Raw genomic sequence first — 20,352 nt, 5'->3', positions numbered from 1 at the left:
CGGCCCGGCCCGGCCCGGCCCGGCCCGGCCCCGCACCCGGCGCTGCCGCTACGCGGCCGCCCCCAAGGAACCGCCGCGGCCGCCCCCGCCCCGGCCCCGGCCCCGGCCATGCCCGCGCACGCGCACCTCCCGCTCCCGCCCTCCGCGCGTGCTTCACGCCCCCGCGTGCCGAGCACGCAGCCCCGCCCCCGCCAGCCCCGCGCCCTGACCGCGTGTCTCTCGCGCGTCTCTCGCGCACGCACAGCACGCCCTTTCGCTCCCCTCCCACCCCTCCACCCACCGCAGGGCGGCTTCTGATTGGCCAGTCCGCCGCCCGCCGCTGGCCACTCAGAAAGGCCGCCCAGGTCCCCGCCTCTTTAGAACGCGCGGCCGCCGCGGCGGCCCCTGACAGCGGCGGCGATGGCGGCGGCGGGGCTGGCGCTGCGCGGGGCGCTCGCCTCCGGGGCGGCGGCGCGCAGCCGTGGCGGCCTCTGGAGCCGCCTGCCCTCGCTGCCGGCCGCGCCTTGCCGGCCCGCGGCGCACTTCGCTTTCCAGCCGGACCCGGCACCCAGCGCGTACGGTGAGAGCGGGGCCGGGCTCGGGGTCCACCCCGCGGACCGGGCTCACCCTCGCTCTGCTGCCGGGTCCGCCCCACCGTCCCCGCCGCCGCCCTCTTGGGGGAGGGCCCGCCCGGCGGGGGGGGGAGGGGGGGCGGGAGAAGGGTGGGCACCTCCCGCCTCCACTCCCTCGGGCCGCGCCGCCCCGCCGAGGTGCCGGCGGTGGTCGCGGGAGGGGCGCTCGCCCGTCGGGGCAGCCGGCGCCAGCCGCAGCGCTGGGGACCAGACCCGGGGCGCCGGCGGCTTCCGCCTGGGTGCGCCTCCCCGCCGTGTCCGCGGCGCTTCCACCCGCGGGTTTTCCGCGAAAAGAAACTCGGGCTGTGGGTGCGGCGGCCCCCGCGGCCCGCTGGGCGCCGGTGGTGCCTCAGGCGTCGTTCGTGCCTCACCGGTACCGCTCGGCGGCGGGGTGGGGGGGGGGGAGAGTGGTTTTTGGGCAGTCAGCACAGTAAGTTGGGCTGGGCCTGCCCGTGCCTGCGCCGTCCTGCAGGCCCTTCGCCTGCCCCTCTCCTGTGCCAGTGCTAAAGCATCTAGCAGTGACTTGCATCCATCCTAGGTTTATTGTTGGGTTTTTTTTTTTGTGTGTGTGTGTTTTTTTTTTTTTTTACTGCGTGCTTAAGTCATGAATGGGGTAATAAACCTGTGATTAACAAAGACTGCTGTCTAGTGAAAGGTTTGAGGTGACGGTCATGGTCACACAGTTGAGAGTAAACACAAATCAGTTGGAAATGAACAGCTCAAGGTAAAAACAGCTGTTTTGACTTCACTTCTGAGATGCATCCATGCAAATGACTAGTGCTGAGTTTCCTCCTGGAAGAAGCCTGCCTGCTGCAGAATAGCTGTTTCTCTCAGGTGAACTGCACTGTCTACCAGAAGGTTGTTACTTAGCTGAATACCTTTGTATTCCAACTTGGTCATTAAGTCTGGGAAAACTCTCAGCCATTTGTTAGGCACTGGGAGGTACAGGCATCCAACGTGTCACAGGGTGAAGCATGTCCCGACTTGAGATCACAGTGAAGAAGCTCTAGAGGAGCGGCCCAGTTTTTGTTGCCCTTTATTACTAGAAAACTACTTCTGCTTTGATTTAAAGTACACTTTGAGATTCTGTGAAAAATGGTGAAAGTAAAATAAAAAGTCATGCCAGTACCAATCTTGATACTAAGGTAATGCTTCTCCAACTCCACAGTTGAAATTTGAAGGGTAGAATTAGTCTCTCCTTTTCTGTGAGGGCTGATGCAGAGGCCTTTATTATAAGCAAGAGCAGCAGGTCAGAACAGTCTGTGTGAGGAATTTCAGACAGTTGCTTAAATAAGAGACATGTATTTATATCAAGTACTGGAACACCTGTATCTTGTGGAAAAGACAACCTAAATACTAATGCAGATGACTTGAGAGAGAGAGAAATAACAGCTGTTCCAGTTTTCATTCACTTGAATTCCTAAGTGTTGATTATTTGTAGCTTTCATATAATTTGAACAGTTCCCATATTTTTTTTTTTTATGGTTTCCCCCTCTCAGAGCCGTGTAAAGTGTAACAAGTGAAGCCATCAAGCACAGGAATGTGGCTACGCAGCTCTGGTGTGGCATGACGTTGGTCTTTAACAAAAAATGCTAACATTACTTAATAATTTAGGAAGAAGGGAAGCTGAATGGTTGTTGAGAGATGCTGTAGCTACTGGAAACAGTGTAGCGCTCCTTTGTGATTTCTAACACCTGTTCTCATGTTTGTCTGGGATCTTGGTTTTTTTGTGCCCTGTGTGCTGGTGGGTAGTATTCTCCTGGGCTGTGTGTGGCTCCTAGTCATGACTTAGGCAGAGATTTTGCTGGTTAAAGAGCTACCCAATGTCAGCCAGGCAATTTTTTATTCACTCGGTTTCTGATAAGGCATTATTCTCTTTGCTTGGAGAATCTTGAGTTGGTCACAGTAGTGGGAATCGGGCTATTGTTTTATACCATTTTTGCTTTCAGGCTTGTTTGTTTTTCCTTGCAATGCTGGAATGAAGAAGGGCACTTGCGTAGCCTTTCTTGGTTTTGAAGACTTTCTTTCAGTCCATGCTGCAGAAGACTTTAATACAGCAGTCTGTTTTCTTTACCCATTTAAAGTATAGCTGTTCAGCATCAAGTTTTCTTCCTCTGGAGTCTGACGCTTTCTAACAGCAGTCCAGAGAGCAGGCTGGTGGACTTGAGAACTTCTGATCATAATAGGTGCCTGTAAACTGGAAAGTCTGGAGATAAAAATAAAATAATTAAAGAATGATGAGGTAAAGTTAATGACATCTGCTGAATCTTATCAGAAGGATTCCCAGTCCTCAAAACAATAATGCTTTACTATGGTTTCTTCCTTGGAAAAACTGTTGGTAGTCATTGTTCCTAGGTGTTTGGCTAGACTGCACTTGCTGTAGTGAAGAGCATACCTTTGGAAAAAAGGTTGAGTGCATGGTAGTAGAATTAAAGTCCTTGGGATTGCAAAGTATACCATGCTCAGTCCCATCTATCCTGTAATTTAAGTTTACTCCACAAATGAGTCTTGGGTACTGCTAACAGGGATCTTGTTTATGACTGTTAACTAAGGTTTTAGTCATGTTTTGCAACAGTTTTCTGATGTACTTTGTGTTTTGAACCAAATTAAATGGCTAAATAATCACTTTCACACAGGGCAAACTCAGAAGATGAATCTCTTCCAATCCATAACAAGTGCCTTGGACAATACTTTAGCCAAAGATCCGACTGCAGGTATGTTATGCTTGTTAGTGTCCTCTGCTTTATATAAATTGCATTTTGTTTTGTCTATTTGTGTACAATATTAAATGCATTTCTCCTGGCCTTGGAAGTTTTCTAGTAATTTTTTCTAAACTTTTATCTCAAACAAAGCTTAAAAATGTGTTGTAAAGAGATTATTAATGGATTATGTGATTTAAGATGCAGTTGAGTGTTCTGTATTAGCTGGGTATATTTTGTTTGAAAATTGAGGGCTGAAAGATACATTGCTTAATATGCTTAATATGGTGTTACTGATGTGAACTGTACTTAAGGGCAGCCTGTGTCCAACCAGTAAGTAAATGAGCTCTAAAAATGTAAATTTTAGTTTTTAATTCCTTCAACTCTCTGTGCTCAAAATACGGTATTTTTAAGAGACTATATGTTCCTCGCTCTGTCCATTTTTCCTTCTCTCCTTCCCTGCCTTCCAAAATTCCTTTTCAGCTTTACTGGTTTCTACTTGTCATTGTGCATAGGCAGTGTAAGATTTTCTAGGCTTTTGGAGTCTGGATAACCTGTAAATTTGAAGATGCTAGTTCATCATAGCTTGATTTAAAAGGGTTATCCTAAACTCTTTTGCACAGAATTATTTACTGTCAATTCTTAGAGGTGACAGGAGGTCTGTTGCTTCTGTTGTCATAATAAAGGTGTGGTGATGGCCAGATATTTGAGAGAGGTGTTTAATGTAACGAACACAGCTGCAAAAGCTGCATGATCTTGTGTAATTTTGGTTTTTCTTTTTAGTGTGTTAGTAACTCTTCAGCATTGCTTCAACCACTGCTCAACCTGAAGTCTGACTAATCATCTAATCTGTTAGGACAAGTCTGTCTGGTACTATTGCCTGTATACATTTTCTCTCAATCTACAATCTACAACTTGTTACAATCGCTGTTATTAAATTAAACTTAGACAACTAAGGGTAAATTAGTGCCAAGAACAGATTCTAGTACCTGTTCTATAGAATCAGCCATGTAAAAGTAAGTAGAACGTTAGTCCATCAGGAACTTAAACTCCTATACAATCTTCAGCCTTTTAGTCACTCTGAGATTCCAGTCTTGCTTGTCAACTTTGCTGGGCTGGGTCTTTGCAAAGTTCTTTGCAAGACCACGTTGGAGTTCCGCAGTCCAGACATGCAGTTTGTCAGCATCCCCCTAGTTAGTGAATTAATTAGTACTTCTTGCAATGGGAAGCATGTCCTTCGTATGTTTTTAGTTGTATGGGAATTGAGCAACTATTGTTTTAAGTAGTGGAAATCCTCATGCTTGTGTTGATGAGAATTAGAATCTCTCTAGGAAAACATTTTCAGTGGCTGAAAAGAATGAATAAAATGATGCTGGTTTGCTGATACTGGCATTAAATGTTTTCTTTTTTTTTTGTGTTTGTTTTTTTAATGCCAGCTGGCTTAAAACTGAGTGGCCATATGGTAATGGAAAGGCCTTACAAAGATTTTAAGTACAAAACCCCAACAAATTAATATTAAAAATGAATTAAATGATCTGGGGACAGTCACATACTCCATGACTGCATTGGTTTTACATCTTTATACAAGTTATTTTTCTTTAATTGGTGTCATTAATATGATTGTCAAAAGTGTGTTAATACCTTTTAGTATTTTCAATCAGAAATATATTTTATTTGAATAAAATTAATAGTTGAAAGGCAAGGAGCCTAACTTACTATTTTGTGTCCTTTAAAATATGGAGAGTATTGAAGAATATGGGAATTATCAGAACTCACCCCAGTCCATGCAAGCTGCTGTCGGTGATACTGCTGCTTCTCTTACGTGCTTAAACAAATTGAAATGGGCAATGCTTATTTCTGTGAATTAAATAACAAAAATGTTTTAAGAAAAATCAGACATCATCATTCCGTAAATTAAACAAAAAACCCCCCAACCCCAGATTAGTTGGTATGAAGCTAAATTTTAAAGGCAATTACTTTTAGTGATAAAACTTTATTGGCTACATCACCCACACTGTAAGCAGTGTTGAATATTGAGAGTTGTCCTGGTTATTAGATACCCATCTTTTCTGTAGAGGAGTTCCTCTGAAGCCAGTCTTCTGGCTAGTATGTTTGGAGAATGTCTGAAATTTCATGTTATTTTGAAGAAAATGTAATTTTGAATTTTTTCAAAACACCAGATTTACTGGAATCTGTGGATGAAAAATGCAAATGGTTATCAGTTAAAGCAGAACACAGAACTTCAGTGACTTCTGTAGTGATTGAATGTAATTTTTTCTTGGAATGATAGAAATATAAATTTATTCATTTATATATGGATATTGCAGAAAAAAGTAGATGGTTTAATGAAAACATAGCTGAATCAATTTTTTTGAGATCTGTTTTGAGACATAGTTGTGTTGCTGTAATGATTCCCCATTAACCTTGCGCTAGGCTGTGCATGAGAAACACTTAGGTCTAGATAAATCTTGAAGTAAAATGAAATACAAAGTGCTACTTACGTTAGTGTCTCAAAAACCTTTGAAAGATGTTTATTAAAAATAAGATGCATTGGAGTAATATTAGCCTCCTGTACTGTTCTTATTTTTCAGTAATATTTGGTGAAGATGTGGCCTTTGGTGGAGTCTTCAGGTGTACAGTTGGCTTGCGAGACAAATATGGTAAGTTAACTTCTAAAACTGACATTGTTTTCACATTAGCATCTCTGTTCTTTTGTGCCCCTTTATGGTGTGGGGGAGAAGCCTGGTAAATGGACTTCTGTTTTCCTTTCTGTCCTTGGAAATATATAAATGGTAACAGATTCAAGTTTTTTCTAAGCTTTCAAAGCTTAGAAACTTGCTGACATAATTTCAGGAGTCTTCTACTTCTTCAAGGAACTTTGCCAATATAACTTCATTTTTTAAATTGCATTTGGAGCAGTTATTCATCACTGTGGCCACACTTAATTACTGTAAACAAATTAAAGCCTCTTAGCAACAATACATGGTGGTGATGTTTTTTTTATGCTATCTGTCAGGAACCATGAAGGAATTGCATTAAAATGGATTTAAACTTTGTTAAATGTAGTATTGTCTAGCATGGCCTGGAAAGCCAATATAGAAACTATGTGTTACAGCTACGACTGTGCTTCATCTAGAATGTGATTGGTTTACTTGTTTGGAAGACTCATGTGAAGGCGTTCAGAGAAATGGTATAACCTTTGTCTTGGAATCTTACAAGTAGCCTTTATCACTAGATAGGAAAATCAGGTTTGCAAAAGTATATGAAAAATAAGATGGTGCTTAATTATCTCATACCTCAGAGAGTTGAGGTGAGCTCATTGGAAGAGAAAAAATACTTGCAGGAATGTTTTAATTTTTATTGAGAACTTATTTTTAAAGTAAGTATTAAATAGGGAATTTCTCTGAAACTTGCAGGAGCTTTTAAAAATTTGTTTTCATCTGTGATTTAAATTAATCCGTATATAGTGTTCATTTTGGAAAAAAATGTAGTTCTGCTATTTCTGGTGGACAGTCTCCTACACCTGAGTATTAGCGGCTTCCAAGAAAGGTGGGGGAAGGAAAAGAGCTTTCAGACAGTATGTTGTTACACAAGCATGTCAGTGTCACGTTCACAGTTCTTGATGGATAGAATTTAACCACCTAGTTGGTGATACCTGGTTGGCAAATCTAGAGGACTTTTCAAAGCCCTTCACTGTTCTTCCAATTAAGTTTCTTCTTTGGTTATCCATTTGATGTGGTTTCATTAAGTACCCATTTTGCTGTGAGAAGTACTGTTACTGGAACACTAAAAAAAAAATCTAATGGTTCATGTATGGCATGCAAGGTAGTACATAGCAGTTTACAGGTCTTGGAAACTGGTTGTGGATACAGTAACCTGGTAGCTTTTAACTTGGCAGTTGTGGTCTCACTGTTAAACAGAATAAGAGGTTATAAAATGTTACATTGCAGCAGCTTGCTTTCTTCGAGGCACTAAGATGACTAGGACCACTTGAAGCCAGTGATTAAATCTATTTCATTTTTTTTTCCCTGAAGGAGACAAGTTACTGCCAACTTGGAGATGTCCAAGACTCAGTTTTTTGGAGTAAACCAAAAAAGGGAGAGGAGGATGATTATATTTTTTAGAAGTTTGAGAAACATAACTACACTTTGTTGTCTTGTTTCTCTGTTTCAATTATTACGTGGATGTTTTCTCACTCTGTTCAGATAGTTTGGACAGGGCTTTTATTAGCAATGATCTTTAGTGCAGCGTGTTGAAGTTGAGTTAGACTTCTGTTACTCTGGTGTGATATGTTAACTTTGTTTACTAGACCATGTGGAAACGAAGCCTCTGAGACAGCAGTCGGTTGCTGAAAACATGGACAATAGAAGACTTCATGTGGGAAATAAGCAACAGGAGCAGATGGCTCCATAAGCAACTTTGTTCTTAGTGAACATCTCCAACTTAAAAGACAAAAGGAACAAACTTTTTATTGTTAGGGTGTTGCTTTGAGGGTCACTTGTTGGTTTTCTTTGATGTGAGAAACTGATAAAATAGTGGAATGAAGGAAAGACATTATTTAGTTCTTTTAGTAGCGTTTTATTGATGGTGTATTCAGAAGTGCCAGTGCTGTTCAAAGACTGTGTGTTAGTCCCTGCCCCAGAGTGCAGGGGATACTGTTGAGGGAGTGCAAAGAGCTATGCACACAGCGTTAGCGTGATAAACAACGGTCACAGCACATCAGCGGTCTACCAAGAATCAGATTTATGGGTATAATAAAGACCATGAGTTATTTGAGGAAGTTATGATGTGACTTCAGAACATTTGAAAAGAACTCCTTTAAAGCATGAGAGGCAACATGAGACATTGTGGAAGTACTTACATGAAGACTGAAGGGTTGATGAAGGCTCCTATTGCCATTTGGTCAGAAAGGGCACTGACCTCTTTAGGGTGCCTAAGAGGGATAGACTTGATAAGGAAAAACTACATAGTGCTCTTGTTTTGTTTGATTGTAAAATAAAGTGGGTGGGTATGTAAAGTGCTGGTGAGATCAAATTAATAAGGTAGGAAACTATCTCTTCACATTCATTCCGAGCACTGCGAAGATTGTACTTGTTAGAGGAAAAGTGTGTTAGCTAGGAGAGGAGAGATTTGAAAAGCTTTTTGCTGTTTCCTACCTAAAAAAAGTTTGTCTTCCAGATTCATTATAGAGCTTCCCAAGATACATTTGTTTTACAGGTTTTGAGATTTAGGTCTAGGTGAGAAGTGAACTGAAGATGTTGATAGTGATTGAGAGGAGGAAGGAAGTGGAGGAGACATGACAGGAGAAACAGAGTTCTTTATGCTGATGAAGTGCCTGTAAGTAAATGAAGGCAATATCTGAAATACAAGTTTGGACAGAAAGAGAAGTCTAAAGATAAGATTAATTTAGGAGTCATTCATATAATGATAATTCAACTTTGTAAGGCAGGTAAGATGACACGGGTAACTTGGCTTCTTTCCTCACTAACAGTGAAATCCTGTAGAAAACAGGCAGTGGCTGAAGTGGGAATGGCAAAGATGAACTAGAGGATGTACTAAAAGTATAGTTAAAATGCTGAGGGAGAAGCAGGAAAGAGTGAAAGTGCAAAAATTGAAGGAATCAAAAATTTCAAGAGGGTGTGGCTCTCTGTCAGTGCTGTCTTAGAGATTAAGTTCTGGATGCAGTGCTTGTTTTATGCAAAGGCTACAGTCCATGTAAAATAAGGAGGAACTTCAGACAGAACTGATAAACAAGCAACCTCATGGATCTTACCTGTATGGGGAAGATTACATATATTTTCTGACTCTCCCCACTCCCCTCCTGCGCTTGCCATCAACAGAATAGTAAGATACACAAGAGATATAATTCGAGGTTCTTTCTATATGTGGATGTAAAATATGAAGGAATTTTTTTTTTTTTCTCCTTTCCTGGAAGAGGGAGGCTTGGCTTTTTTTGTTTGGGTGGTTTTTTTCCTGTAGCTAATCAAAATCACTAGGTGGCAGTCTATGCCTGCAAGTTGTTATTCTGATACAAATGGATAGCTCCTTTTTTAGCACTTTCTTCGAGGTCAAGGTCTAAATATCACCTAATGTTACAGTAGGGAGAATTTGGTATATCAGTACTCGGTAGTTGTACTATACAGATGTTGGTTACTATCCAGACTGTTACTGAAGCCTCTCTGGAGAGATAGAGATTTGCTTTTAGAATAAATCTGTCATCAAATCTAAAACCTTTTTTTGCCAGGAAAGCAATTTAAGCCCGAGTTTAGAGTAACGTTGTAATATAAACACAGCTAGAGGCCTAAGTGAAAGAAGGCAAGCTTGTTGACTTTGTAAGGAAATAAATCCTAATTTTTGATTGGATGAATTTTTGACATGCTACAAAGAATTATGTTAGAAGATGTTTAATTGAGGAATCATATGTAAACAGGTCAGTATATGCAAGTTTTTTTCCCATGATAGCTATGACTTGGGATAGTATGTTTGTTCCTGTAAATCTTAAATCAACATCTGGAATAGGCAATTCCAGTTTTCTGGCATAGCTTTGCTGCTCATGATCTTTCTGTTGGTGTTAATGTTTTGCATGAACTTCATGCTTAGAAATCTGCTGCTGTATAATCCTCCATCCTGAAGATGAGTACACTCTCTGAAATTTTTGTGTGGAGAGTTCCTTTCAGGTGAGGGAAGCAAGTCTTGTACAGTTTTATCCTTTGTCCCTTCCTTCTGGTCTTGCACACTGGAAGGCATATTCTTGTTTTATTCCTTGTCTCCTTCCCCATCAGCCCCTGCCAGGTTCTAGATTGTTACTGTTTTGCAGAGGTTACATACTCTAACCTGTAGAGTATCATTTCTGAAGTAATGGATGTCTGCTGTTCCGTAGTCCTGCTCTCTGGAGATGTTTCGTGTCTCTAGAGCAAAGGTGTAAACTGCATGACTGGTAGTCTGCTTCCTTGCCTACTGTATTTTTGTAACATAGGTGATGTCTGCAAACATTTTTTTATTTTTTGTTCTATTTTTTAAAGGGATGTACATTATTATTTTGATCTTTTGAAGAAAATGCTATCGGAGTGGAATAGCTATACATTTGTCTTCAAGTCTGCAGATGGATTTGAAACAGTCATCTTGGAGGTTGAATAAGTGTCCTGTTGCTCTGCCTGAAGTATGAAATAAAGTTGCAGCATGTAAAGATCAGTATCATCCACAATACAAATACAGCGGAGATCAGAGGTAGGAATTAGATGATAGGAAGTAAAGAAATGGGAGGAAAAAACAGGGTAAGGTAGAAATGGAGAAAGCAGACAGAATTAAAGGCTGAGAAGAATAGCAGAAATAGTGATTGACAAGGAAGGCTACTCAGAAGAATGCCAGAGCAGGTTTTTGTTTTGAGTAACTCCAAAAAAAGACCTATCTAACCTACTGTGGTCAAAAAATGAAGATTTTGAGATTGTATAAACAGGGGAAGTCAATAAACGTATTATATACTCTCTGCCATCCTGCAAACACTTCCAGCTTGAGGGCTTCCTTATCTAGAGGTGCCTCTGTGTAGTCACCAGTCTCAGTAGAGATTTGTCTTTAATACCGTTCTGGTCTACACTTGAAGGGAGGCTCTAATGTGCACGTACTGTCATGTCAAAAGTCTATCCTTAGCGAGGGTAAGGATCAAGAGCATTCTGACTATTTCAAAGCTTGATATTCTGAACATGTGGAATAGGATCCGTTCTTGCACAGAACTGGGAATCCAAAAGATGTAAGATTGGTTTGGCAGGTCTTTCCCCATAGCAGTGCTTTGGGGACACTGAGGGTTTTTTTGTGTTCACTTTAATAGATGAGATTTGGGTAGGTGGTAGAAACCAAACCAGAAGAATTGGAAGAAATGAATACATTACAAAAATTGGCATCTGAGATTGAGTTATTGCCCATGTTTGTTGTCATCTCAAAGTAATAATCTTTAGTAATTCGTGTCTTTGTGCTAACAAATATTTATGTACAGGCTTTCTAATACTACAGCTGTTCGTAGGTCTTGTTAGTTACATGCAGATGTCTCACACAGATGCACGCATTTGAATGTGTTTGGCTAATACATTTCAGTGGAGTTACATTTAGCTCAAAAGCTAGGAAGTTATGCTTGCTGAAAAAATTGCACTATAGAGAAGAAAGTTGACCTAGTAAGGAAATGTGAAGGACCAGAATTTAGTTTTTCTTGTTAAGATTTCATGCAAGTTTGGATAGCCAGGGAACTAGCAGTTTCCCCTTAGAACAGAAGTAGTGTTTGATCCTTATGTCTTGCTTTAACTAAGCAGATTGCAGTTCACTTTAGGGACACTTTCCCTGGTATATGTGATGTCTAATTAGAGCTCATTAGTGCATTTCATGTTCCTCTTAATGTATCTGGAAAAACTGGAGTAAAAAATAGTGTAGTCCCCTGAAGGTAGCCTTGAATTATCCACCTAGATTAAGGAAGTTGGAATACAGTGAGTCAGCAGATGAAAATGTGGAAACCCCCATTTTCCTGATGATCAACTCACAGAGGGTCACAGCAGCTTTAGGAACCAGCAGGTTAAGTGCAATCACATTTGATCAGTGCTTGAATGAAAGAATGATGTGAAGAGAAAATGTGTTTCTAGAGTTGTGTGAGGCAAGGAAGGAGCATTAGAGTAGTACCTCTAAGATGGGACTTTCTGTGAATGGTGAATTTGCATAGGAGGAGGAGATAATTAGGGGAATGAGAGCTTGCTTGTAGGGAGTGCTCTCACACATTAGATTGAAAATGAAAGTACTGGTGATCTTTTGCCTCTAGAGAATAAGATGATTCCAGTGTGATGACCTGAAAACAGGTAGCTAGTGAAATTCTGAAACAAATAATGTAAAACACCTTCACATATAAATGAATTCAGTGTTAAGCAAGTTAACGGTGAATTATAGAAATGATAAGCACTATTACTAAAGATACTGCATCTCCAGAAGTTGCATGAGGCAAAGGGTGCTGGAGGATTTTAAAAGTTCAAGGAATCACTGCTGTGATTGTTATTGGAAGAAGTCTTTAAAGAAGTTTGAAAAGTCTCAGTAGTATCATCAGTCTTCTGGAAAGCCAGCTATGAGTTGGGTATGGATGCAGTGAATCCATAAACAGATTTTGAATATGGAATCAGAACAAAATGTGATCCTTAGTAGGGGAAGGTTTAGTTCAAGTATTATGTTTCTAGAATTCATCTTGGCCTTACCAGTGCCAAGGGGGACAGTCCCTTCCCTGGTCCTGCTGGCCACACTGTTGCTGATACAAGCCAGGATGCTGTTGCCCTCCTGGCCACCTGGGCACACCGATGGCTCATGTTCAGCCGGCTGTTGACCAGCACCCCCAGGTCCTTTCCCACCAGGCAGCTTTCCAGCCGCTCTTCCCCAAGCCTGTAGCACTGTGTGGGGTTGTGGTGACCCAGGTGCAGGACCCGGCCCTGAGCCTTGCTGAACCTCATGCAACTGGCCTTGGCCCATTGATCCAGCCTGTCCAGACCCCCCTGCAGAGCCTTCCTACTCTCGAGCAGATCAGTGCTCCCCCCCAACTTGGTGTCATCTCCAAACTTACTGAGGGTGCACTTGATCCCCTATCATACAGCAACCTATGTTTCTTTTTTGTGGTGTGTCTTTCTATTTGCCGTCAAGGGAGTGAAGATGACTGCTTAAGTTACATTCCTACTACTTGGATGCCCAGTTAGAGTACCTTTTAAGTTTTTGACCTATTGGAAATTTTTCTCAGATGTAAAGAGTAGCGTAAGTGAGTTTGTTACTTTTCAGTAGGGAATTATTGAATAATGCTGTTTTAATTTGCTTGCAGCCATTTGGAAATATGGGTAGAATGTGAATACTTTGAATGGGAATTTTTATTTCAAAGATCCTATCAGTTCCTGGAGGATGCCACTGTGGTGTCTCCCGGAGTAGAAGTTCTGAACTTAATCCCAAAAGAGCTGACTGAGGTCTCAAAGTTGACCTCTGTGGAGATGTAGCAGTAATGGTTTTGTCAGCAGTTCTTTTGGAATGTTTTAGAATGAATTTGTCTTTTGCTTGTGATTTGTCACTGTTCGGGATTCTCAGTGTGATAGCAGAGTGGATAAGAGGAAGATAGGTTTGTTCCTTTCTGGGTTTATGTCCCATCACTGTTTGAAGGGTCTTTCACTTGTGGGTTTTATTTTTGTTTGTTCTAGTTTCTTTTATTGGTCTCTGTTATTGCTGTTCTCTTTTTTTGTTTGTCAGTGCTTACAGATATGTTCTGCCCACAGCAACTTACGGTACTCTCATACAAAGTCAGAACAAAAATCATAAAGCTTCAGTGTAACATTGCTAATACATCCTGGGGCGATGTTTGCTGCCTTTATTAGCAATGTGGTATTGACTGTCAGTTTGTGGCACATTTTAGTCCCCAAGTCCTGTCTATTGTACTGCTGTGCAGCCAGTACTTGCTGCTTTTCCAGGTGGACACTTGATAAAAGGAGGCTCAGTAACATGTGTCACCCCTATGTGTAGGGTAAAACAAAATCAATCTGGGATAGTTTCCTTTCAGGTAATTGTGAACTACATACATGGCTATGGACATTCATACATGCAGGCAGTAGTAAATGAGGAGTAAACAGCTGCAACTTTTCCTCCTCACTCATTTTTCATAGCTAAAATAATTACCTTACATGGAATAAAAGGGTGCAACAAGTACATATAACTTAAAATTTAATTATTTTCTTGCCCTCTTCTTTTCAAGTGTACAGACTTGTTTTATAAATAAACTTTCCTATGCTTTATTATTTTGATGCAGCTAGAAGTGTAGATAAAGTCGGTAGGTTTTTTTCTTCAAAACCAAAAATGTGAAATAGATGGGGAACAGATTGTAGGCAGTGATTATTGTCTGTTCAATTGGTCCAGGTTATTTTCTTGCAAATTGGAAAATCACAGAAAAAAAGGAAAATCGGGAGAAGAAATAATACTTGTGTTAAGTCACGTGAGGGTGTGGGGAGTTGAATCAAAGATTTCCGCTGTGGAAAATTTCAAACACATCAAAAAGCAAGTGACTGAACTGCATATGAAACCACAGTTATAGCAAGAAAATAACATCCTTATGTCGGGATGACCTAGCAACATTAGCAATCAGCTGGATGCTTTAAAAATGATTTTATTTATTCCTTCCATATTTGTTTTCCTCTACTTTCTGCCTGCCTTACAGAATTAGATCCCTGAAGTACAGGGTATGTTTTGGGATAGATCAGCTGGCAAAGGCTGTTCTTAGCCTTCAGTGATGGAGATTCTCTGGCTTCCCTACACACACAGTCACAGTCCCGGTGCAGGATTATTTTTATGGTTGAAGCTTTTTCTTACTGATTAGTTTTCTCTGGACTCTGGTTGCTGCAACTGAAGAACATATTCCATCCAAAACTGGATACTTTGGGCCTTACTGAGTAAAACCTGGTTGCTTACACCTTCCTGTTGACACATCTCATGATAATACTAGCTTGTCTTGCAGCAATAATGTTTATTTACAATGTCTGATCCGTTATAATCCCTGGGTGCTGTTCTGTAGAGCTTTTGTCGAAGGTGTAAACACCTGTGTGAGTTTTCAGGGGACTCTTCTTTCTCAGTAAATGTCGTTTGCTGATAGGCCAGTAAAATAATTCAGGAGTTTTTGTTTATTTGGCCAGGAGATGGCTGTACCTAGCCATGCCCAAGGGACCCCAGCCTTTCTAAAATTGTGCTAGTCATTCTTTGAAGAAAAGTGTTTACTTGAACACAGTATTTTATGAGCTTGAGCTCTAGAAAACTGAATGCAATTTCTGTGTGTAAGTGAAATACCTATGGAGGAAAACATGGGTGAGAAGATAAGGTTGTTTCCAGGTTGTAATGGTATTTGGTGAAGTTTCTTGGCTAAAGATTGGTATGCTTACAAAAATTGCTTAAATGTCCTGATGGCTTTTAGTAGCATGAAATAACGGGAGAACCTTTTGAAGCTGAACTAATAGAGGTAGATATTGTGGTTTTGAAAAAAAATAATAATCCAATAATGTGCCTCCAAAATCCATAAAATACTTTATAATGCTTATATTGTAAGTCTTTTTTTTGTCAGTGATTTCAGGACATTGTTTATTGTGGAAACTTCACAGCATGTTACTGGCAAGGGAGCAGAGGTCTGTCAGTGGAGGTTCTGGGTCTGCTCTCATGTTGCCAAGTGTTACAGTGCGAAGGCGCAGTTTGGATGTGCTGGTTGAGGCCTGTAATGCAGTACATTAAGGCAGTGTTTTGTGCCTCCCAGAAGCTATTAGTGGTTGGGCATTACTTCAACAGGTGGGAGACAATCTGGTTTTTTTTCTGTGAGGTTTTTTTATCAGTAATCATGGGGTCTTTTGCATGGTTTTAGAACATAGCAGTATGCTGTTATAGGGAGAAGAAAAACTCAGCCTCAAGTAGCGTAAGAAGTAAGTGTTAGGGGGTTATTGTATAAGCAGATGGAAAATGTTAGCTTCATGCTTCAGAACAAACTGCAAGCTTGTTGAAGCACTGTGCTTCCTCTTTTGTGTAGGTGCTGGTCCTTCCTACCATATTGTATATGGTAGAACGACATAGTTCAGAATTTTTGACATGACAGACTTAAACTGAGAGTGGAATGTTGTATTTGGAGTTAAAAATGACTAGTTGTGTATAGATTGAGTAAGACCCAAGTAGTCTGGAGTTTGGTTATCCTGGTTTCTTTGTGAGCAGAGAATTCTACAGCTTGCTTGTCTGGTTCTTCCAGAGAAGTTTGGCAAGATCTGGATTTTGTTCTGATTTATAGAAATGGCTTTGAACAGTAACATCTGGAGAATGTATTCCAGACTCATTACACAATAGTACATTTTGTTCATTTTCATCTTAAATAGCCAATTCTTTTCTTAAGATTTACAGTTAGAAGACAAGAAAAATTAAGAACTTGATGCAGTGTGCTATGCCCTTTTACCATATTGGGGGATATTGGTATAAATAAGTCTGTCAGAGCTAAATAGATTTTATTTCAGTTTTGGTGTGCCTGGTGTGAAAACAATATTTTATTTATTTGGGACTTACTGATATTTATTAGGTTTCTTTTTATTGTATGTTGTAAACCTGTTTGAAGGAGAGGTAAGGGATATGCTTTTTAATATAGAACTTGATACTCAGTACAGAGCTTAAGAAAACTGTTCTAACATGTTTTAAAGATATTTCAAGATACATTGCTGGGCACAAAATTATGTGTTGCTGAACTTCATAAAAAAGGAATTTTCCACTTCAGAAAATACTTGCAGTGAAACATGTAAAAGTAATATTTTAGTAATATAATGTCAAGGAGGATGAAACTTTAGACACAAGGTGGTATCAATGAGCATAACTAGTACTTGCAGTCTGTATTAATACTAAGTCTGTAAGCAGTTTGTGTACCTTGTTCTAGATATCAGTCTTCGTGCCTTTACTATTCCTTCGATGAAATTTAGTGATTCTCAATTTCTTTGGTTAATCCTGTGATCAGTATGCCCCCTGTTTCCATTTGTATTCACCAAGTGGGACTAATTTAGTACGTACGCTGTTGTTTCTTTTTTTTAACCTCAGAGTTTGGTGATAAGAGTGTGGTAATTATCACTACTTCAGTTTAAGAAGATTCTACAGACCTTATTACAGGGAGTAAAAGATTCAGAGTTTTCTTGGAAGTAACTTGCTAAAGCGTCAGAAAGGTCAAGATTATGATCCAAGTCCAGTCAATTGTATAAACAGCTTTGCAGCAGAAGCATTTTGAGGAGCAGGTTAATCTTAATTTAACTTCATTCAGAGCCATCTTCCAGGCTGACATAAGATGCTAGTAATTTATTATAAAACATCTCCTTTCTCTTTAATTTGTAGAAACATTAAATCCTCAAAACTTGGCAAGGAGTTTTCACACTTGTGTGGAAGCACCATATGTAGATCAGTTAATTGCTTTTTCTTATGCACATGCTCTGCATTGTAAAGGGACAGGCATGGTTACAAGTGAGATTCGTAAGATGTTTTTCATTGCTGTAGATTACTGGTCATTCAGCGCTTTGTTCCTGAGTATTTCTATAGCAGCATTAAATCCTTGCTGTTGTGTTGAGAATGGTTGCTTCACAATTTAGGGTAGACTCGGCATTCTTCCAAATTTACTATAAAGCATTTCTATGCTACTGATACTGAGGAGTGAGGGAGCGGGTGCCTTGTATTTGACAAATTTTTGGTTATTCCTCAGTTTGTCATCCACATGGTATACCCAGCCTACTACAGCAGAACTCTCATTAACATGTAATACTTAGCTTTGGTAACCCTGATGTATTTTCCTGTTGGATCTCTTGTCATGTCATGTGATGTTGCAGATAGTGTGAAAATGCATAGAACTAACCTAAACCTCTTAATTAAGGCTGATATCGTATCCCTTGGTTATACCCACATATAAGTGTTTGGTAGATGTCAATTTTAGGGCATATTTTTTGCAAGTAAGCATTCTGTCATCTGGTATGGCTTCGCATGTCTAACTTTATAATCAGTTACGCTTTACTGCAAGTGTGCTTCTCACAAGGCAGTTTTTTTGTGGTTGAGCAAGGAATGTTATTAATCATAGCTGGAGGAACACTTGAATGCCTTGGTGCAGTTAGGCATCGTGCTTTTTTCTTTAGGCTGATACAACTGAGTATATGAGCCAGATGATCAGAAGGAATTTGGTGTGGAGTGGGCTACCTGCATAGTCATCAGTAAAAAGAAATTCTGGTGAGGAAATCTGCCACTTTGATGTGAGCTGCTTATGGAATATTTTTTTTGGAGCAGTGTGGAGCTGAATCACTACTATTTTATCAATGTCATGAAATGCTTCCATCAACAGGACAGGTACAGACATAAAGAGTTTGGGCAGTCAGCACGTAACCCTGCTTGGGGCTGTTAACAAATCACAGATTAATAAGGGTTGGAAGGGAAAGACCTTGAAGGTCATCTGGTCCAAACCAGTACTCAGCATAGAGCCAGTTTAGGTTGTTTGTGGCCTTGTCCAGGTAAGTTTTGAGTATGTCCAAGGAAGGAGCTTGTACAACCTCTCTGGGCAGCTTGTTCCAGCATTTGACTGTTGTCACAGTGAGTTTTTTCCCCTCACATAATCAGTTTCCACTTTTGGTGTAATTTTTTCGCCTGTCACTGTGTACCTGAAAAGAATCTGATCTTCCTCCTGCTTATACTATTGCTTGGTGGATTTTTCATCATGGAAAGATTAAATGACATGCAATCTTACCAGCATTCAAAGTTATGCCAAGGCTTTGCATTAACCTTGCTTGATACGTTCTGTTTCCACTTCCTCCCTGAGAAAGGGAGATAATTAGATAATATATTTTAATACTTCTGGTTTCTTCTTTAGCTTTTGGTGGGATGGTAGTGTGTCACAAATGACAGGAAATCTGAAGTGGGGAAGAGGGCCAAAAGGCAAGTTTTCTCTACTTGCTTTATGAAGAGGGAGCTGTTGTTTATAAACAAGTTTACTTGGGTGCTCCCTCATTTACGGGTTTATATGTAACACTGAGAATTGAGTAAATGCTTAATGTTATGTTTATGCTGTGAACAACTTTAAGAATTTACTTTTACCAGAAAGCAAGTTTCCTTTCCTTCCAAACCTTCAATTCAGTAACTGTGCAGATTATAAGAATTTGCACATAATTGAGGAGGTTGCTCCCTGTCCATGGTAACATTTTCTTTGTACTTCAGGAGTTCTGCTGACTCTGATATTGTTTAAGGTCTTTTGAGATTAAGGATTAAATGAAAACGCAGTAAACACGCTGTTGTTGTAAGAGTATCTTGTGGAAGAGGAGGTGAAAGTGCGGTTTGGAACTGTAGAGTTCTTGGAAGAAAACTGCATGGTTTTGAGTAAGAATGATGGGTTGAGAAGACTGAGCTAGAACTGCTAGTTCAGATGTTCATGTCTTTTCAAATGTGTGAATGCTTTGGAATTAGTGACTGGGGGAAACTTAAAAGGAAAACTTACCCTTCAGCTGTTCTTAATTTGCAATTTACTTGAAGTATTCTGCAGAAATGTGTGTTATTTCAATGGAATAAATGATAAACTGGTGTGGAATTTCTGTTCTTATCAGCTACCTGTGAGAACAGGTGTCCTTTTCTTTGGGCAATACTGTGGTGATTAGTGCTTCAGAAGGATACATTTTTGTTTTGTGCAAGTGATTTCCCCCCTCGCCCCCTCCAAATGAAGCTTAGTTAAGACTCCTGTAAACAAGTGAAACGGGAAGAAACTCACCTGTCATTTGAAATTTGTATGTTCAGTTGGAAAGTTAATGTGTTTTTACTGGTATTAACTATAGAGGAACAGTGCCCATTACACACCCTTTTTTTAACGCTGGAAAACTGTGGCTGGGATGTTAATAAACGAAGTGGTAGAACAAATTGATTAAAATTAATGAGAAATTACTAAAATTGTTTTTTGTTCAACTGGGAGCTCTAAAAGAGCTGAGTGTGAATTTACCAAACTACTTGCTGTGGTGCCTGCCCTCTCACATAGTATCAGAGAAAAGGAAGGTAGCCAGTGTCACCAGTTGTAAAACAAAGCTTAAAAGGGATTGTGGGACTAAAAGTATGAATGCTGGATCCATTGTGTTAATTTATGCTAAGCAGTAGAATTGGTAGACTTTTGTAGATGTAAATCTGTGAAAAATCCTCTATATTCTAGGATTAGAACAGGTCATTAAAGACAAGAGTGATTGGAAATCTGTCATTTCTATTTGAATTTTCTGCATGAAGTCTCCAGTGAGTGGCAAAGCAGCTAATCTGCTGGGACTGCCGTTTCTTTCTGGTTCTCTGTCTCCACATGCATCCATGGTTGCAGTTGAGGATAGAACATACTTAGCTTGTTTGATTCGTATTTGCCTTCTAATGGATGTTTAAAATGGAAGTTAATGTGATCATGGGGACAAATAAAATGCGTCCCAGGTATGTTGTTAATACTACTCAGTACTGACGTATTTTAAGATGCTTTTTTTAACGCAAGTGATGTAAAAGTGTCTTAA

General features: G+C 40.3%; 1 protein-coding gene across 4 annotated transcripts in view; it reads left to right on the top strand.

Moving 5' to 3' along the window:
- The first annotated feature begins 359 nt into the window (after positions 1-359).
- The window catches only part of BCKDHB (branched chain keto acid dehydrogenase E1 subunit beta), a 129,182-nt gene continuing 109,189 nt past the window's right edge, over positions 360-20,352 (top strand). For 2 of the 4 annotated variants that reach the window (XM_056343300.1, XM_056343303.1), the window contains exons 1-3: positions 360-559; positions 3,248-3,325; positions 5,902-5,970. In XM_056343300.1, the coding sequence (XP_056199275.1) occupies positions 400-559; positions 3,248-3,325; positions 5,902-5,970 (307 nt within the window). In that variant the 5' untranslated portion in view covers positions 360-399. Of the gene's footprint in view, positions 560-1,093; positions 1,150-3,247; positions 3,326-5,901; positions 5,971-20,352 lie in introns of those variants that run through there. The other 2 variants (XM_056343299.1, XM_056343301.1) reach the window with 2 other exon arrangements.

Source organism: Falco biarmicus, chromosome 6 (genome assembly GCF_023638135.1).
Source record: "Falco biarmicus isolate bFalBia1 chromosome 6, bFalBia1.pri, whole genome shotgun sequence".
NCBI lineage: Eukaryota > Metazoa > Chordata > Aves > Falconiformes > Falconidae > Falco > Falco biarmicus.
This window is presented reverse-complemented; position numbering and strand designations above follow the sequence as displayed.